We start from the raw sequence: 18,840 nt of genomic DNA, 5'->3' as shown, positions 1-18,840 counted from the left end.
TCCCTAGAAGCACTTTTCATTAACCTCAAGACATTTTACCACTTCTAAAGTTATTTTTTAGACACTGGTTTATGCAGCAATTTACCTTTTTCAGTTACGTTAATTAAAAGTGTTGATTCTGTCTGACCCAGAAGATTTTGAGCATTCAATGTAAAGTTGTATATTTCTTGGTTTGAAAGTATTTGAAAGAATAACTGGTAGCTTTCATTTGTGGACACTTTATTTCCGCTAAATCTAATATATTTTCCTGAAAAACTGAAAAAGAGAATATTAAGGAATATTAAAATAATTTCAAAATGTCAAGAGATATATTACAAGAAAAAACTGATGAGTAAATTTCAAGTAGTTTTTTCAAAATGGCTTATATTTCCAAGTGTAGATATATTACATACTCAGGGAAGAAAATATATACAATGCAAAAAACAGAAGAAAATAATCAGTCATATTCCCACTACCCAGAGAGTCTCTGCTCATATTTGAGGGTTCTTCTTTCTAGGCCTTTTAAAAAAAGACGACAAGATATTGAGTCTGCACTGTGTTCAAATTACAGTGTTTATAATATATATCCAATTTTCTACAGCATATTTTGTTTTATATCTTCGTATAAATGAAATAGAACATCTCCTTATATCATTTAACATCCTTCCAGCATGCAATACTGTCTGACAACCTTTCCCAGCGACCTTCACCTTTCAAATAAAGTGTAACTTGTACTGCGTGGGCCCTCCAAGGACGTCGGTCTTCCTGGATTCCAAGTGCAAATGATTTCTTTTAAATCATATGTCTCACAGTTCAGTTTCTGAGGAATGTCTGGTGGATCTAATTAAAAAATGAAAAAAAAGCAGTTACTTTGGTTACATATACCTTCCCAAAAAAATGTTGCATTTTATAAATGTTAATTACATTTTGGACAATTTTCTTAAAAAATAAAATAATTTGCTTATTACATTTTGAATGATGCAGCAATTACCATTCTTTGTATAGCATGTTGTGTCAGAGTTCATATTACATTAGGAACGATGGATTAAAATATACCTAAGAGCGACTATTAGCTCATTCGGAAACTTCCTCCTAGCAACTTTAAGAGATCAACTATCATGTTTTTCCCTTAATCCTATTTTAGAGTCCATCAAATCTCTCAAAGGAATCTGTGTGCAACTAGTTCAATCAGAAAAATCTACAGGTTAAAAGTATTATCATCTATCATCTTTATATTGTGACTTGAAAAGAAGTACCAAATCATATTATAAGTCAATATAAGTCATGTTATAAGTTTCAGAGTTCTTAAATAAGTTACAAGGACTATTATTTACAAAGTAATTCTTGGTAAAATTCTGCATCTCCCTATATTCAAAGTGACAACTGCTCTTTTGTTCCTTAATGAAACTATTCTGTTTTTGTAGGGGCAAGACAAGAAAAAGAAAAACAGTTGTCTTTGTTTTGACAGACCTTAGTGTGATAAATTAAAATTCTACAGTGTGACAATGATTACAGAAAGTGATTTTTTTTTTTTAGAAAGCGATATTTCTATAATCTTACCTAACCAAGCATACACAGAAACTGATATTTCCTACTGTCATTTTTTTTAAGAATTAAAAAAAAATTACTTATTTTCAGCTGCACTGGGTCTTTGTTGCTGCACGGGCTTTCTCTACCTGCGGCTGTGTTTGTTTGCGGTGCACAGGCTTCTCACAGCGATGGCCTCTCCGGTTGAGGAGCACAGGCTCTAGGCACATGGGCTTCGGCAGTCACAGCACAGGGGCTCAGGAGCTGTGGCCCACGGGGCCCAGCTGCTCCTTGGCATGTGGAATCTTCCCAGACCAGGGATCAAACCCGAGTCTCCTGAACTGGCAGACTGATTCTTATCCTCTTATCTTATCCACCAGAGAAGTCCCTTACTGTCATATTTATCTAAACTATCTTCCAAGGAGGTTAAGTTTTTGTTAAACAATTATCTACTTGCTGAAAAACTCTAAAAAATAAATTTATTTTTAAAATAGTCCTTAGTTTATCAAATAAGATTTAGAAAATTTCACATACTTTCCCCAGAGATAAGCATTACATCCCTCAAAGTACTTGGGGTAACATTAAGAGAAGTAACGAGTATTTATATGAAAGTTTAACAACTGGTTAATAAAACTAATACTGACTTATTTATTTTGAAAACCATTTTAAACTTAAGGCCAAACTTTTAGTCATTTTATTTAACTCAAATACCCCAAATTTTGAGGATATTTAAAATGCTGATTATTTTAGGATTTGGCAGATTTTTTTAATTTGAAATACTTAATATCCAAAATAACAGGAGTAACTAGACAAAAGTGGAAGGAAAAATTGAAGGAGAAAAAAATATGGACGGGCAGTATTTAAAATGTAATGCTTTTCAAAAAAACCAACTAAAGCTAGGTAAAAGATTGGTATAAATCAACTGTCTTTCTTTCTATTTTTTTTGTTTTTTTTAATTTTTTAAATTTATTTATTTATTTTTTGTTCAACTGTCTTTCTATATAGCAGTATATAGAAAATGCGATTTAAAAAAATCCATTTTTTATAGCACCAGAAAACATCAAACACCTAAAAATAAATTTACAAAAAGATATGAATGACCTCATCTCACTAAAATAAATGAAACAAAATCTAAATAAATGGAAGGCTATACCATGTTCATGGATTGGAAGACTCAATATTGTAACAATAAAAATCTTCCTAAATTGATAGACTTAATGTAATATCAATCAAAATCCTGGCAGGTTTGAATCTGTATGTGTGTGTAAGGGAAAATTAACAAGCTGATTCTAAAATTCTTTTCAGCCTTTTCAGTAAATAATGAGTTACCAGGATACCCGTAAGGCATAGAAAAGTGAATCTTGATCCCTAACTCACACCAGAGCCCTTGTTACAGGTTTCTAAAGACTCTCTGAAGTGAAGGTTACTGCTGCTCCTGAATTAACAAATATTGATCAATATTTCAACCTCCAAATGTTAAAAACGAAAGCTAAATTATGAATTAGGTAGGTTTTCCCTAGCACTTTAATAAAAAGTAGAAAATTGTTAGAAATACTAGTGAATATTATCATCTTTTAAGTTTTAATTTTTATCTCCTTCTTTTATGTGAATATTTCACTGTTTGGTATCACTTATCAAGTAGTTTCCCTTCACTGGTTCTTAACTTTAGACTTCATGATTATTTAAGAGGAATTTTGCAAATCATTTCCTAAAATTCCATTTAGGAAAGAAAATTTACTTTTTAAAATTTGTAAAATTTAAATTTGAATGTATCCTCACTCTCACTTGAATTCCAAAATATTCACTGGGAAGGCAAGAAGTAATTAAGGTTACAGCCATCAATCTGAGAAGGGCACCTAATGCTGGTTATTCCCTCGGAAATCTATCAGCAACTGAATGTAATTCATCATTAAGTTTCTATGGAAGTGTAAAAAAAAAAGGCTGAAAGCAGCTGATGTAGAGCACCACTGAGAATCATTTAAGAAAAAAAAAAGGGCATAAGAAAAATCATTCTGTGACACCAGGGAAGCCCAAGTGATCAAAAGAAAATCACAAAATCTATTCACTACATTTTATACACTTTACTCATGAGATCCTCGGACCACTCAGAACTTTTAAGTTCAGAATGAGAGGTGAAAGAGAAGCACTGCTGGAGGCAAAGCCATCAGTGCTCCTAACATTACAGTTACCATAAGGGAGAGGAGAGAAAAACTCTACATATAAAATTATCTGTGCATGGGTAACACAAGCCACCTAGGTAGGGCAGTCCACCTACAACGTTTGGAAGCGTCATGGGACAGAGGTATAACCATGTTAAAAGATGCCCCTGCATTACAGAGCATCCACTGTACACAGAACACAGTGAGGGGGGACTCTTCCTCCCACACGTCCTCCAGCCACCCTCCTCTCATCAGAGAAGTGCAGGTTATGCTTTTGCAAGATTTTGTGTAAAATCCTTACAATTTCTTTAATTTAGGTACTTAAAAAAAAGGCACACTTTAATCAGGTGGGAAATTAATTTATATGAAAAAATTCCTCAACAATGGAAGATTAAGAAATATTACATACTAACTGCCCCTGACTCAACAAAGCTGTTAAATAAGAATTTAAACTAAAAATTAGCAGCTGAATGTCTCAAATCTTATTATAAAATCTACAAATTTTACATATATATATATATACACATATATATATATTCTTATGGGGCTTCCCTTGTAGTTCAGTCAGTAAAGAATCTGCCTACAATGCAGGAGACCTGGGTTCGATCCCTGGATCAGGAAGATCCACTGGAGAAGGAAATGGCAGCCCATTCCAGTATTCTTGCCTGGAGAATGCCATGGACAGAGGAGCCTGGCAGGCTATAGTCCATGCGGTTGCAAGAATTGGACATGACTTAGCAACTAAACCAATACCTCATATATTCTTATATGGGGCTTCCCTGGGGGCTCAGATGGTAAAGAATCCTCCTACAATGTGGGAGACCTGGGTTCAATCCCTGGGTTGGGAAGATACTCTGGAGAAGGGAATGGCTACCCACTCCAGTATTCTTGCCTGTAGAATTCTATGGACAGAGAGGCCTAGCAGGCTACAATCCATGGGGTTGCAAAGAGTTGGATACAACTGAGCAACTTTCACTTTCACAAATTATACAGATACAATTATGTAAAAAACAAGCTTAGAACTCACCTGAACTTGCTTAAAAACATGCAAAAATGCTGGTACCTTCTTATGTTATTTATCAAAGAATAAAAAAAACATGAAAGAAAGAAAATCATCCCCCAGAAAAAACATTAAGGCTTTCCAAGAAGACCCAAAAAACATTAATAGGAACTCTTAAAAAAAAAAAAAGTAATAGACTTACATCCCGCAAAAACAACTGTTCCAAATATGTTATCTTCTACTGAGAAAACCACATTTGTTCCACTACTTGCAGAAGCAGAAATATTGTGAATCTTGATTGCAACATTTTCCCCATCAAGATGGATAAGGGGACAATGTGTACTGCCAATCTGTGCTGATAACACTCTTTCTTGAGTCACACAACAGACTGTTATATCTGAGCCTGCAAGTACCACTCTGTCTTGAGGAAAAACCTCAGTCTGAGAATCAGGAGGCCCTAGAAAGAGCAAAAGGAATTATAAATACTTTAGAAGTCTTTTACATAAATTAGCCCAGTGTACATAAACCACAGTTAGGTACTTTGAAATAATGGTGACTTAAAAGAAAAAGTACACCCTCCAGGTTTCAAAGGAGCAAGACATACACAAGAAATAAAAATGTGTTTGGTTTTATTTACTTATGATGGGGTGATAGTGGGGGAGTGGAAGGGATTGCAGATCAATGTATAAGGTTACAGGTTAATATTAGTATCTAAGGAGTCTAAAGGTTGATATTAAGCAGGTTTATATCCACCATGTGAAAAATCCACACCAAAAAGAGGTGCACGTTAAATAATTCCACTTCTTTGAAATTACTCTATGTGTTTAAATCAGATGTCTTACTTTCCATTAGCCTACATACATGGTTAAGTATTCGACATCTTAAAAAGCACTTTAAAAAAAAAAAAAAAAAAAGCCCAACTCTCTATATGTTAATGGAAGCCACCCCTTTGTTTTTATTTTCGTAAGTAGCCAATTTAAGAAAAGTATCTCTAGTCTCCTTTCTACCTACTCATTCTTTAATCTCCTGCAATCTGGTTTGTACTCTGATACTTACTAAAATGGTTCTGTGGCCCAGCTGCTCAATCAAATGGCCACTTTTTAGTAATCTTTCTTTCAACTTCCATTACATCTGGTATGTTGCCTAAAGTCTTCCTTTTCAAAATTCCCCTCTCTCTTGGGGTGTAGACTACTGACTTTTGCTACTCTTAACCCTCTGGCTGCTACTTGCTTTGCTGGCCTCTTTCTTCCATCATCCCTCCTCATACCAGGTTCTAAGGGATCTATCCTTGGTCTTCATGCCCCTTTCCTTATGTTAGCCTCCAAGATTTAAAAAATTTCACATCACGTATATTAATGATTCTCAAATACATAGTTGACCCTTGAAGGATACAGGTTTGAACTGCCTGGGTTCACTTACACATGGATTTTTTTCAATAGTAAATATGACAGGATTTGTGGTTGGTTGAACCTTTGGGTGTGAAACCACAGATATGGGGGTTCCACGGGTGCAGAGGTCAACTATAAATTATATATGGGCTATCCACTACACGGAGGGTCAGAGCCCCTAACCCCCAGTTGTTCAGGGATCAACTAGATAACTCCAGTTCCAACTAATCACCTGGATGCTGAACCTGTATTCCCAACCGACAATAAGAAATTGTTCCCAGACACTTCACAGCTACCTCAAACTCAACACTCAACACATTAAAATGAAATTTATCTATCCTGCCCAGTTTGTTCATATTGTTCTGTCTCATTGGACAGAATCACCAGATACCCAGATGCCCAAAGCAATAGCCTTTTTGGCTCTATTTCTCCCCTACCAAATACACAGTCACTAATTCTGTCTCTTCAGTGTTTTCATACCTCTCCCCCTTTTCATTTCTAAACCCAGGTGTCCTACTTTATGCTTGTCTCTTGCTGAACTAGAAGACGCTTACTAATCTGCTGCTCCTGTCCCTCCTTCCTCTGGCCATCTCTCCACACTGTCACTGGAGTGAATAATGCACAATGATCACCAGCCTTCTTAAGGACTTCATTTTACTGTCAACAGTATTCCAGGCCCCTTCTCACACTGCCAACATTATACTTGCATATGAGTTTTGGTCAATGTACAGATGATTCGGGGTTATCGTGCAGATTCCCACATTCTCTGCAATAACTCTGCAGCTCACAGGGGTCTGCTCTATGGGCAAGAAATTGGGAGCTAATTTTTAAAAATATGGACTTGATATCATTACATAAAAATCTTAAATGTTCTTTAATGCTGATTCAAACTGATTTTTAAACGTGGACATTTATCCAATCCCTCAGAATGTTCTATTTTCTGAAGCCTCAGAGTTTTTGAATCAAAATGTTCTGGGATGGAAGACTTGGAAGATCCCTAGGTGACCCTTGTACATCCAAATGGGGTTCTGAGAACTAAAAGCTTAAACTCAGCCCTACCCTTAAGCAAGACTAATCTAATTCATCTGAAACAAAAATTTTTTAATATGCACTTACAGGAGATGTTCTTCAGTAGGCTCCAGTCACTCCACTCTTTGCGACCAGAGAACTGAGGATCGTCAATGTAGCATCTAATCCCCACATAGTGAATGGCACACTCCAGGGGCATGTCTGAAGTCCAGTTCCAATGATGAACTGTATCTCTGCCATTCAGAGTTGTGCTGTAGGTCACCTACAAAGTAAACATAAACACAAAACTCTATTTTCAAGTAGTATGTTCTGCTTTCCTTTAGGGTTAAAAAACAGACTGTATACAATTTCCAGCAAAGTAAGTGAAACTGTATTACTTAAAAGGAAGTAAAACTGTATTACAAAGTAAGTAAAACTATAACATATTAAGGAGAGTTGGAGTAACAATAACTATGATTCACTTATGTTTACCTCTTCAACTTGAGGGCCTACTTCTTTTTATACTGATGTTAATATTAAAAAACACTCAATATACTTCATGAGAAGTACTAGGTTATCCTGGAAATGCACAGTGCAGGTAAGGTGCTAAACTGGTAGCCTGCCTAAAAGTTATTTGAAGATATATTAGGCACTCAAATCCCCTTCCACATTTTGTTCTACCAAAGGACTATTCTTCACCATGGCTGAAGAATGGAGACTAACCCTTTGTAAAAGTGAAACAGAATTCCTCTGAATTTAATAACCCTAGGAGGAACTAAGAATGTGGAATACCATACTAAAAACAGGGAGACTGCAAACTATGCATTCTAAAGGCCGGGACATTCCTCCCTTCCTCCTCTACTCAGCACCCAGAATACTGACAGCGAAGTACATATTCACTAGGTTAAGAGTCTAAACAAATTCTTCTAAGGAGCATATGAACAAGTCAAGATAAAAACCCAAAATAATATTAAGATTTTTACAGCTTGACAGCCCATCCTAAGCAAGTATCATGAAGCACTAGTCAACAATTCCCACCTAGGCAAAAATAAGTTCCAGTTACACTTGCTTTATTTTTTAAGATTCTCACTTAAATAAAAGCAGCAATCAGAATGATCAGAAAGTGAGAAAAAGTTATAATATGAAAGTCAAAGATCAAAATAAAGAAAAAAGCAGCTTGAAAAAACAGACTGCATAGAAAGAAAAATAAAAAATTGAAATCTGATATCCTCAAAGAAGAGATACTGCATCTATGAAAGAACATGATAAAAATTTTTTTAAAAAGGACTAAGAATAAAAATGGGATATCTTGTATATTAAAAAGTATATTAATAAAAACTTCAAAAGCACAAGATAAAGTTTAGGAAAAATTGCTTATGCTAAGAATGCTATGAAGTCTTAAAATACTGATGTAAGAATGCTAAAAGAATTAGAGAAAAGGTTAGAAAGGTCCAGTCTCTAAAGAACAGAAATTCTAAGGAAAAAAAGAGAAAACAGGAAATCAAAGACAAAATATGAAAATGTCCCAAGTTCACAGGCATGTGTTTTCAGACTGAAAGGGGCCTAATGAATGTCCACTACAGCAGATGAAGATAAATCCATAATAAGAAACAAATAGAACAATGGCTTCAAAATCTTGAGAAAACTTCCCAACCTAGAATTCTATACCCAGCTAATCTAGCAATCATGACTGAATGCATAAAAAGACATTGTTAGAAATGTCAAGTCTCAATGTTTTTACCAAGTAGCACTTTACATTCCTACCAGAAGGATATGAAAATTTCAGTTGTTCTGGATCTTTTCAATATTTGGAATTGACAATCTTAAATTTTGTTGACAGCTAATTTAAATTTTTTTAATAAAATACATTTGCAAGCTACCTGCAGTTAGCAGGGCATCAACAATAGCAAATAAATTTAAGCTTCCACCAAAATGAGAAAGTAAGATGAAGACAAGGAATTCAGGAAAAAGAGTCCATCATAAGGAAAATAAAAAAGGAATCTTCTGGATGAGGATGAACCATAGCTTTCTAACAAATGTGTTGAAACACATAGAGGTTTGTCCTGAATGGGTTACAGGCACACTCAGGTATTAATCTCTTTGAACCAAGGGTTGGCTACTACAAGTGGAGGCTTCTGGAGCTTCTGAGAAACCCCTGGCCACAAGAATACTTAGCTATTTATCACATTCTGTGCTTTACAAATATTGGCAGCATCCATGTGAAGTCTTATATGACAAAGGTTGGGAAGTAAGTCAGAAGGCCCTCAGAGAGATTTATTCACAAAGGCAAAACTGATAAAATATTAATATGCTTGAACATTTTGACAGACTTATACAACCTAGAAAGAATTTAGAATTGAATTAATGAAGCAGACAAGTAAAACTAAAAGCATAAGACAATATGAAAAGATGTACCCTCTCCAAAAATGGAAAAGTAAGAACAGTATACAGTACTTGGTTCAGTTATGAATAGTGTTTATATAAACATAACACAAATACTGATTACTGGCCTACCAAAAATTATAACAGAATGATATTGGAAAAACAGGAAGTGGAAAGAGAACATGAGCACAGGTATAAGTGCATATGCATGGGAGAGTGTGTCTGTGGCTGGGAAGTGAGACAGGATTCAATTCTTATCTTTCATTGTGGGAAGTTAATAAAGCAGTGCTTAAAACTTGAAAAAAAAAAAGGAAGAGTAACATAAGTGTGCTAACTGGAAAAATGGAGACAAATAATAAATGAACCAGCTAAAAGAACTGAAATGCACTGTTTACAGGCGAGAAAACCAAGAGGAGGAAAGGGGGCTGCATAACTCCCAGGTGTCACGCACATTCTGGTCTGTGCGGAGCACAGCTTCCACAGCTGCTTGTGAGACTGTGGGCAGAAATCTTCAAGTTGTAAGTGAAACACTACAAAAGAAACTTATAAACGAAGCATTTGTATTAGTAGTGTTTTATGATCTTTAGTGATCTTTAAACTATTACAAAATAATAGCATTATAATGTCATAAAATGACTGATTACAAGCAATTCTGCCTTAAATACTAATCCTAACAATATAATTACAAATAAAAATGTCACATTTTACTATGCAAAGGAATAACGTCTTAAAATTAATTTGTTCTATTGCTATTTTTCTTGCTTCTTGCTATTCTTCTTCAAAGATCATATTCCCCAAAGTAGGGAATTACTATTTTGACATTGCTATCTTGTTATGCATCTTGTGGTGGTGAGGTACACAACCTTAGAATAGTATCTCCATTCATTTCTGCCTGATTTCACTTACATATCAAACAGTATCCCTCTTATTCTAGCATCCCTAAGTTAGGGAAAAAAACACCTATTCCCCCAAAGGAAGTAATGACAATGAGGAGCTGTTAAGTAGCTTTATAAACATCATATCATTTACAGTAGCAAATATTAGCACTACTTTACAAATAAGAAAAAGGTTTTGAGAAGTCATCCTAAGCTGGTAATTAGTAACCCAGAATACAACTGTTAGGCCACAATAAAAAGCTACACAACACAATTTTAAAGAAGTCATAGTTCTAAGACAACAATGCTAGACGAAATCAAAGTTGGCTGCAAATCTGACATTAAAATTGAAGAAAAGAAAGAGCATTTTAGATCGAGGTAATTAGAATGGGCTTCAAAATAAGGATTTGACCTGGGTCATGAAATGTGTATTCAGTTTACACAGGTGAAAAGGAGAGGGAGGGCATCTTAGATGAAGATAACAATACTGATAATGTAATATAAACTTTACTGGTTAACGGAGAGCACAGACTCTGCAATCAACTGTCAGCTGGGGTCTGAGTTCTGGCTCCTTCACTTAATGTGTTCCTGAGACTCTATATCTGAATCTGTAAAATGGGGATGATACTGACAGTGCCTCCCCCAGAGGCCTGTTGTAAAGATGCAAATGATTAACATAGAGAGAGCTTTCACATCAATGTCAGTAACACCAGAAGCACTGGATACATGATAACCACAATTATGGCTACTGTTGTTTCAAGGGTGTAATACATAGGTTGTCTACAAGGAAAAATGAGATCGTGACTGTGAAATACAGAATAATCTTATTTATTATCTGTACTATCTTACCTATAAACTTAGGCAAAAAAATTATAAAATCATGGTCTAATTCTTAAGTCTATGCTGCTGCTAAGTCATGTCAGTCATGTCCGACTCTGTGGGACCCCACAGAGGGCAGCCCAACAGGCTCCTCTGTCCCTGGGATTCTCAGGCAAGAATACTGGAGTGGGTTGCCATTTCCTTCTCCAATGCATGAAAGTGAAAAGTGAAAGTGAAGTCGCTCAGTCACATCTGACTCTTAGCAACCCCATGGACTGTAGCCTACCAGGCTCCTCCATCCATGGCATTCTCCAGGCAAGAGTACTGGAGTGGGGTGCCATTGCCTTCTCTTAAGTCTATAACTAGGCATATATCAAGTGCATTAAAGAGGAAAAGGATAAAGGGGATTCCCACATACTAGTTGTCACCTGTTTTACTACTGTCTCACTATTCCTCAGACAAAGAACAAACTGAAGACAGACCATAAAGTAACTATTCATAACCAGTATTAAAAAAAAGCATGTACTACTAATATAAGAATGTCATTTTGGATTGAGATAAATTCAAACTTACAGATTTATGCAAAATTTCTCAACAATTACTATGTCTAAATATATTTCAAAACATTTATGTTTATATTTATAATGTTAGATAATTTATAATAATAAGTAAATGAAATTATATGTATATTTTTATTCCATTTATGCAAAAACATGCATGTAAAAAGGCTAGACAGGAATACACAAATATATTGTTTACTATATTCAAGTGGCAGAATCATGAATTAAACTTCCCTTAGTTTCCTAAACTTCCTATAATTGTTACACATTATTTCATTAATTTAGTGATTTTTTTTTATAGTCACAGCATACAGTCTTTAATGAACTCCAAAGGAATATCTGATCTACTTCTTTAATAATCAAAAGGTTCACTTCAAAATTTAAAAAAATTATTCAGTTTCTTTAGTGTCATAGGAAAAAATCTATTTTTGTTTAAACTTACTAATTTTACAATTTCCATATTCTTTTTACGTAGAACTTTAATTTCCCAGATGACACTTGAGTCATGTGGAAAAACAGAACCTTTGTCATTCCACTTTAGGTGTAATGTAGAAGTTGAGAAATCAGCAGACAAATTCAAGATCTCTGGAGCTTCTGGAATTAAGGCTTAAAAAAGGAAACAAAAGATAAAATTTATTAAAAGAAGTAATGTTCTTCATATTGTAATTCCATTAATCAACTAATTTTAAACTCTATTCCTTCTTGATCCAAAAATAATTAAGGAGTAAAGCAAGTTCTTAGTACTGAAAAGAGAATAAATATATGTATTCATTTGTACAAGCAGCTCCCAGTGATTCATCAGCCAAATCTGAGGAAATTATTTACCAGCCAGATGTTTCAAATCCATAACACAAACAGCAACTGGGTTCCCACAACACTCTGGTGTCACTGGGTCTGGGATCTCCAAACAGGCAACATCAGAGGGAAGTGAAAGAGCTTCCGCTGTATGGACTGTGTCAAGCTGGCCTTGGCAAAGCTCTCCATCTGCGCTCTCTGCTCCCTCCCCACTCATCTTCAATGCCACAGCCTCCACACTAGGGAAAGTCACCCACTTCTGGATGCAGTGAACTGGCACTGGCATATTGTTGTTGCTAAGTTGTGTCTGACTGTTAGTGACCCCAGAGCCCACCAGACTCCTCTGTCCATGGGATTTCCCAGGCAAGGATACAGGAGTGGGTTCCCATTTCCTTCTCCAGGCGATCTTCCCAACCCAGGGATCGAACCCAAGTCTCCTGCATTGGTAGGCAGATTCTTTACCACTGGGACACCAGAGAAGCCCACAATGGGCACAGGCAGCAGTAAACAGCAGCAAGATGGTGCTAATGAGATGAGGAAGCCAATGGGATTCCATGCAGATCTAAGAAGCACTCGGCAGGATGTGGGAAATCTTTCAGAAAGGTTAGTTTGCAGTGGTGGGCAAAAGGCCTGTAGGGAGCTGAGAAAGAGATAAGGTGACCCAGTAGGAGACAGCCAGGCTATGGTAATAAGGATACGGCTCAGGAGGTCATATATGGAAAAGAAAGGACAAATCTAATGGACATTTCAAAGAAATGAAGGATTAGTATTAGTAAGACATGAAAACATCTAAAATTTCCTCAAGTCACCAGCCCAGAAAGCAAGAAGAAAGGCAAAAGGAACCATGGACCATTGTGAGGAGAGGTGGAAGCCAGGCCATGGCTAAGTGTCAAGGAGGAAGAGACCATCACTAAAGCAGGGAGCAGACAGTAAGAACGGGGACCAGGGAGAGCATGCACACAGACTCAAGAGGAACTCAGTGAGTGCAGCTCAAGAAATGAACCTAACACACAGATACAAAGCCGCCAAAGCCGGAGAGCTAGTGACCCAGTCACACTTCCAAGAAACCAGAGAACCCAGCAAGAATCCTGAGAGCAACACATGTGGAAGCAGCAGAAGGCAGAGAAAATCTGGGATTGCTAGGATCAAAAGAAATGGGCTGTCTTCCGGGCCCAAGAAAACAGAGTTCAGAAGGTACAGAAGTTCAGAAGGTCTGAGAAAAGACCATTGATGGTGGTGAAGGTACCATCAATTCTAAGAAACAATGCTGGCAGGGCAACTGGCTCTGAACCTGCATTACAAAAGGTAAAGAGAAAAACCATGCTCAACGATAGGGCCTCTCACAGGGAGAAAACTGGTACACTAAAAAAGAAAGAAAAAAAAAGCAGAAAGAATAAGGAATTCTTAAAAATCTTCAAGTCTTTGTACCTACAAGGGATGAGCATCATATGGAAAAACTTAGGGGGTCAGTGGAAAACACACATGGTATGAGCCTATTCTATAAAATTCAGGCTTTCTAGTAGTAGGGCTCTTTCTTGCCTGTGCTCTCCTCAAATGACAGTTGAGGTGAAGGTAAGTTCAAAATCACTGCAGACGGTGACTGCAGCGATGAAATTAAAAGATGCTTGCTTGTTGGAAGAAAAGCTATGACAAACCTAGACAGCATATATATTAAAAAAAACAGAGACATCACTTTGCTGACAAAGGTCTGTATAGTCAAAGCTATGGTTTTTCCAGTAGTCATGTACAGATGAGAGCCAGACCATTAGAAAGGCAAGTGCGGAAGAACTGACGCTTTCAAACCACAGTCCAGGAGAAGACTCTTGAAGAGTCCCTTGGACTGCAAGGAGATCAAACCAGTCCATCCTAAAGGAAATCACCCCTGAATATTCACTGGAAGCACCAATGCTGAAGCTGAAGTTCCAACACTTTGACCACCTGATGTGAAAAGCTGCCTCACTGGAAAAGACCCTGATGCTGGAAAAGATTGAGGGCAGGAAGAGAAAGGGGCAACAGAGGATGAGATGGTAGGATGGCATCACCGACTCAATGGACATGAATTTGAGTGAACCCTCAGATAGTAAAGGACAGGGAGGCCTGGCATGCTGCAGTCCATGGGGTCACAAAGAGTTAGACATAACTTAGCAACTGAACTACAACTGTTATATAGCTCCATAAGGACAGTGGAAGATTCTTTATAGAAGTTTAAGTGGGAAACTGCTTTTAAAAAGAAGGAGCAAATGAGGAGCAACAAGCTGATTCAGAGCCAGAAGGGGCAAGTTCAAGGTGGCAGGGCAACCACAGAAAGCAGAGGCTGCCAAGAACTTGGGTCTGTCAAATGTTTCAAGAAGTCACAATGTAGTAACTTAAAATTATGCAACATGAGAATATTTTATTAAGGCAACACTCATCTATTAAAATGCTTCACTCTCTGAAAAGTACACATAATTAACATTTTATCAAATAGCAGTAGCCTACTCTTCAAAACCTAAGTCATATCTAATATTTCAAGCTAAAAACAGAAGCAGTCATAACTACAAGTGAAAAGATTAAACACACTTCTTTTCATTTCATAGTAAATTTCTTCATCAGGCACCTGGGAAGCTCCCCTAGGCGCCCGTGAACTGTCATCTGCCTTTCTCTCCAGCTAAAATGCACTTGAGGACAATGTTAACTTGTTTTCTAGAAACTAGAAACTTTTCAGCTAGAAAGAAATATCATCAGTCTTATTTGTGATGCTGGCATATCTTTGCCCATAACCTCCATGTCCCTTCCACCTTAGGACTTCAGACCTGGGAGCTTTCCCAGGTCTTTCTGAAAGGATCCACAGTATTTATTCGGCCTCAGACAGATCCAAATTTTTATTTTAAGAAGCTTAAGAGATTAAAAATCTTACAAAGACTTATTTTTGTCCTTGTCCTTGTCAATTAGAAGTATACTGTACGTGCTAAGTCACTTCAATTGTGTCCGACTCTTTGCGACCCTATGGACTGTAGACCGCCAGGCTCTCTGTCCATGGGGATTCTCCAGGCAAGTGTATTGGAGTGGGTTGCCATGCCCTCCTCCAGGGGATCTTCCTGACCCAGGGATCAAACACGCATCTCTTCTGTCTCCTGCATTGGCAGGCAGGCTCTTTACCACTGGGGCCACTTGGGAAGCCCAGAAGTTTATTAGATGTATGTATATATGTTAAATTTCTTCTTGACTCTGTATGTATACTTTTGAAAGGATCTTAATATCTGGAGAAAACTTAATTTCTCATAGCTTTATTTAGTAGCAAATTGCCAAAGTACCCAAATCTTCTGATGTACAGCTCCACACCATTTCACAGCATCTCTTGCACATGATAGATGTTCAAAGGTTTACTGATGGACCCGTCTCCCTCTCTTATATTCATGTAATTTGCTATTTGTTTTCTTGAGTAGTGGTAGTAATAACTTAGCATTGGGATACTGTTTATCTAATATTCTAATCATGATCAGAACCATTATTATTAAAAATGCTATCTGGCTCAGTGGTAAAGAACACGCCAATGTAGGAGATGTGGGTTTGATCCCTGGGTCGGGAAGGTCCCCTGGAGGAGGAAATGGCAACCCATTCCAGTATGAATATAGCTTGGGAAATCCCAGGGACAGAGGAGCTGGCAGACTGCAGGGTACAAAGAGTCAGACATGACTGAAGTGTCTTTGCATGCACAATAAACTTCTAATTGACAAGGACAAGCACAAAAATAAGTCTTTGTGAGATTTTTAATCTCTTAATAACCCTTTGTAAGATTTGGTCTGTTAATCAAATGTTACCTAGGGTCCGTCCTGATTTGCCTTTCTAACACTGTTATCTTCAAGTAGTTTTCCAGATGGAATGCTCTTACTCCCTACTAAAAAAGCAGACAACACAAATTGGCTCTTTGACGGAGTCCTGGGGAAATTTTTTAAAATCTGGAATAAAATTAAGTTAGATTCCTCATACCTCACTACAAAATAATTCCAGATGGATGAAAGATTTAAGCATGATAACAAAACCAAAATCCCCCAAATATCATGAGATTCTATTATATAAAAATGAAAACTTGTGGTGTGAAAAACACCACAAAGTTTAAATTTGGGGAAATATTTATGGAAAAAGATTTATAACAAATAGAACATAACTGATAATCATACTATATGGAGAGCTCTTGTGAACTGAGAAGGAAATATGAAATTTCAACATGAGAGAAAATTTACAAAGGACACAAATAGTTCAGAAAAAGAATAAAAATGACAGATAATTTTTTAAAAGTAAACACAGAAATATAAAAACAATAATGCTGTAATTTGGGGGGTCATCAGAATGCAGTGGCCAAACTAAGAGAGAAGGACAATATGCGTAGTCCTGGCCAGGATGCAGACAAGCAGGCATGCTCTAATATGATGTCTGTGAGAATGCAAAAAGATTCAAAATTTTGGACGAACAACTGGTAATGGATATCAAGAGTCATAAAAAGGAATTGTTTCCAACACAGCATTCCCAATTCTACGAATTCAGCTTAGGAAAATCATCATACAAATTCAGCAACATAGATGTGCAAAAAATGTTCATTAAAGCATTGGAAGTAATATTGAAAAGCTACAAGTAAAAATCTCAATGATAATAATCACTGACAATCCCAAACTCCCTAACTATCCCTTCCTACTACCCTTCCCACCTGGTCTGGAACTGGTATGCACATAGTACTATATTTCAAATGGATAACTAATAAGGACCTACTGTCCATATAATCAAAGCTATGGTTTTTCCAGTAGCCAGGTATGAATGTGAGAGTTGGACTATAAAGATGACTGAGTGCCAAAGAATTGATGCTTTTGAACTGTGGTGCCAGAGAAAACTCTTCAGAGTCCCTTGCACAGCAAGATCAAACCAGTCAATCCTAAAGGAAATCAACCCTGAATATTCATTCGAAGGACTGAGGCTAAAGTTGAAACTCCAATACTTTGGCCACCTGATGGGAAAAGCCGACTCACTGGAAAAGACCCTGATGCTAGGAAAGATTGAGGATGCAGGAGAAGGGGGTGGTAGAGGATGGGATGGCTGGATGGCACCACCAACTCAATGGACCTGAGTTTGAGCAAACTCTGGGAGATAGTGAAGGACAAGGAAGCCTGGAGTGCTGGAGTCCATGGGGTCATGAAGAGTTGGACAGGACTTAAGTGACTGAACAATAATAGTAACTGTATAGAACAGGGAACTCTGCTCAGTATTATGTAACAACCTAAATGGGAAAAGAATTTGAAAAGAACAGATACATGTTATGTATAAATTGGGGAAAAAAAAGACACCAATCTAGTTCAGTTTTACAAGACCTCTATTTAAAACAAGAAAATGAGGCTTCCCTAGTGGCTCAGATGGTAAAGAATCTGCCAGCAATACAGGGGATCTGGGTTCAATCTCTGGGTCAGGAAGATCCCCTGGAGAAGGGAATGTCTACCCATTCCAGTATTTTTGCCTAGAGAATTCCATGGACAGAGGATCTTGGTGGTCTTTAGTCCACGGGGTTGCAGAGTCAGACGCAACTAACACACACACATACACATTTGATTACAATAAATAGTATAATAAGCTAAAAAATAAAATATAACTTGCTAAAAATAAAATACAATTTGCTAAAAATAAAATCAATAACAAAGTAATTACAGTACCTCCATTCAATGGAATACTATGCAACCTAAAAAAATGCAGATTTACATAATGTCTTGAAAATCTATATGTTCTGGTAAGCCTATTATAAAATAATATAAACTTTATATATATATATACACACACACACATACACACACACAGAGAAAATACATGTAGTTAATACTATTTAACAGAATACAAGTATTAACAATATTTCTCCACAGGTACTGGCATCATGGCTGATCTATACAAAATAATCTCACATGGATCTCACGTACAACTACAGAAAGAAAATAACAAACACGGCTCTTCTTTTATTTTGAAGACAGCCTTAAATAGCACTTACCCCAGACCAGCCAGAAAATGAGAGAAAATGAGACAGGTTCTAAATTCCTGGACAGCATGCTTGTTATTATCCTTTAAAAATCTGTGCTATCTCAGACACAGACCACTCCAAACATGCATTCTGTCTGTAAATCTGGACAGATCACTTATATTTTCTTTCCCTTGCTTCAGCGTAAGTCATCCTTGTAAGACTCACTGTGATATCATTATGATGCCATCCCATAATAGTTGTCATAAGGCAACACACCTGTTTAGCCAACCATTAAAAGAATCAAGACAACTAAGGTTTTTAAGATCTCACTGCAAAGAAAAATTTCCATTTCCATCAGCCTGGGTTTATTCATGCTT

The 18,840-nt window shown here is 36.8% G+C and overlaps 1 protein-coding gene across 2 annotated transcripts in view; it reads right to left on the bottom strand.

Annotated features, from left to right (window-relative positions):
* Nucleotides 1–18,840, bottom strand: part of LIFR (LIF receptor subunit alpha) — a 76,897-nt gene that overhangs the window by 30,035 nt on the left and 28,022 nt on the right. For both annotated transcript variants that reach the window (XM_061129915.1, XM_061129916.1), the window contains exons 5-9: nt 12,140–12,303; nt 7,170–7,344; nt 4,868–5,122; nt 690–819; nt 86–255 (exon numbers count right to left, since the gene is read on the bottom strand). In XM_061129915.1, coding sequence (XP_060985898.1) covers nt 86–255; nt 690–819; nt 4,868–5,122; nt 7,170–7,344; nt 12,140–12,303 — 894 coding nt within the window. The remainder of the gene's footprint in view (nt 1–85; nt 256–689; nt 820–4,867; nt 5,123–7,169; nt 7,345–12,139; nt 12,304–18,840) is intronic.

This window comes from Dama dama, chromosome 25, assembly GCF_033118175.1.
Source record: "Dama dama isolate Ldn47 chromosome 25, ASM3311817v1, whole genome shotgun sequence".
Classification (NCBI taxonomy): domain Eukaryota; kingdom Metazoa; phylum Chordata; class Mammalia; order Artiodactyla; family Cervidae; genus Dama; species Dama dama.
The sequence above is the reverse complement of the archived record's forward strand: the minus strand, read 5'-3'. Positions and strand labels throughout refer to the sequence as shown.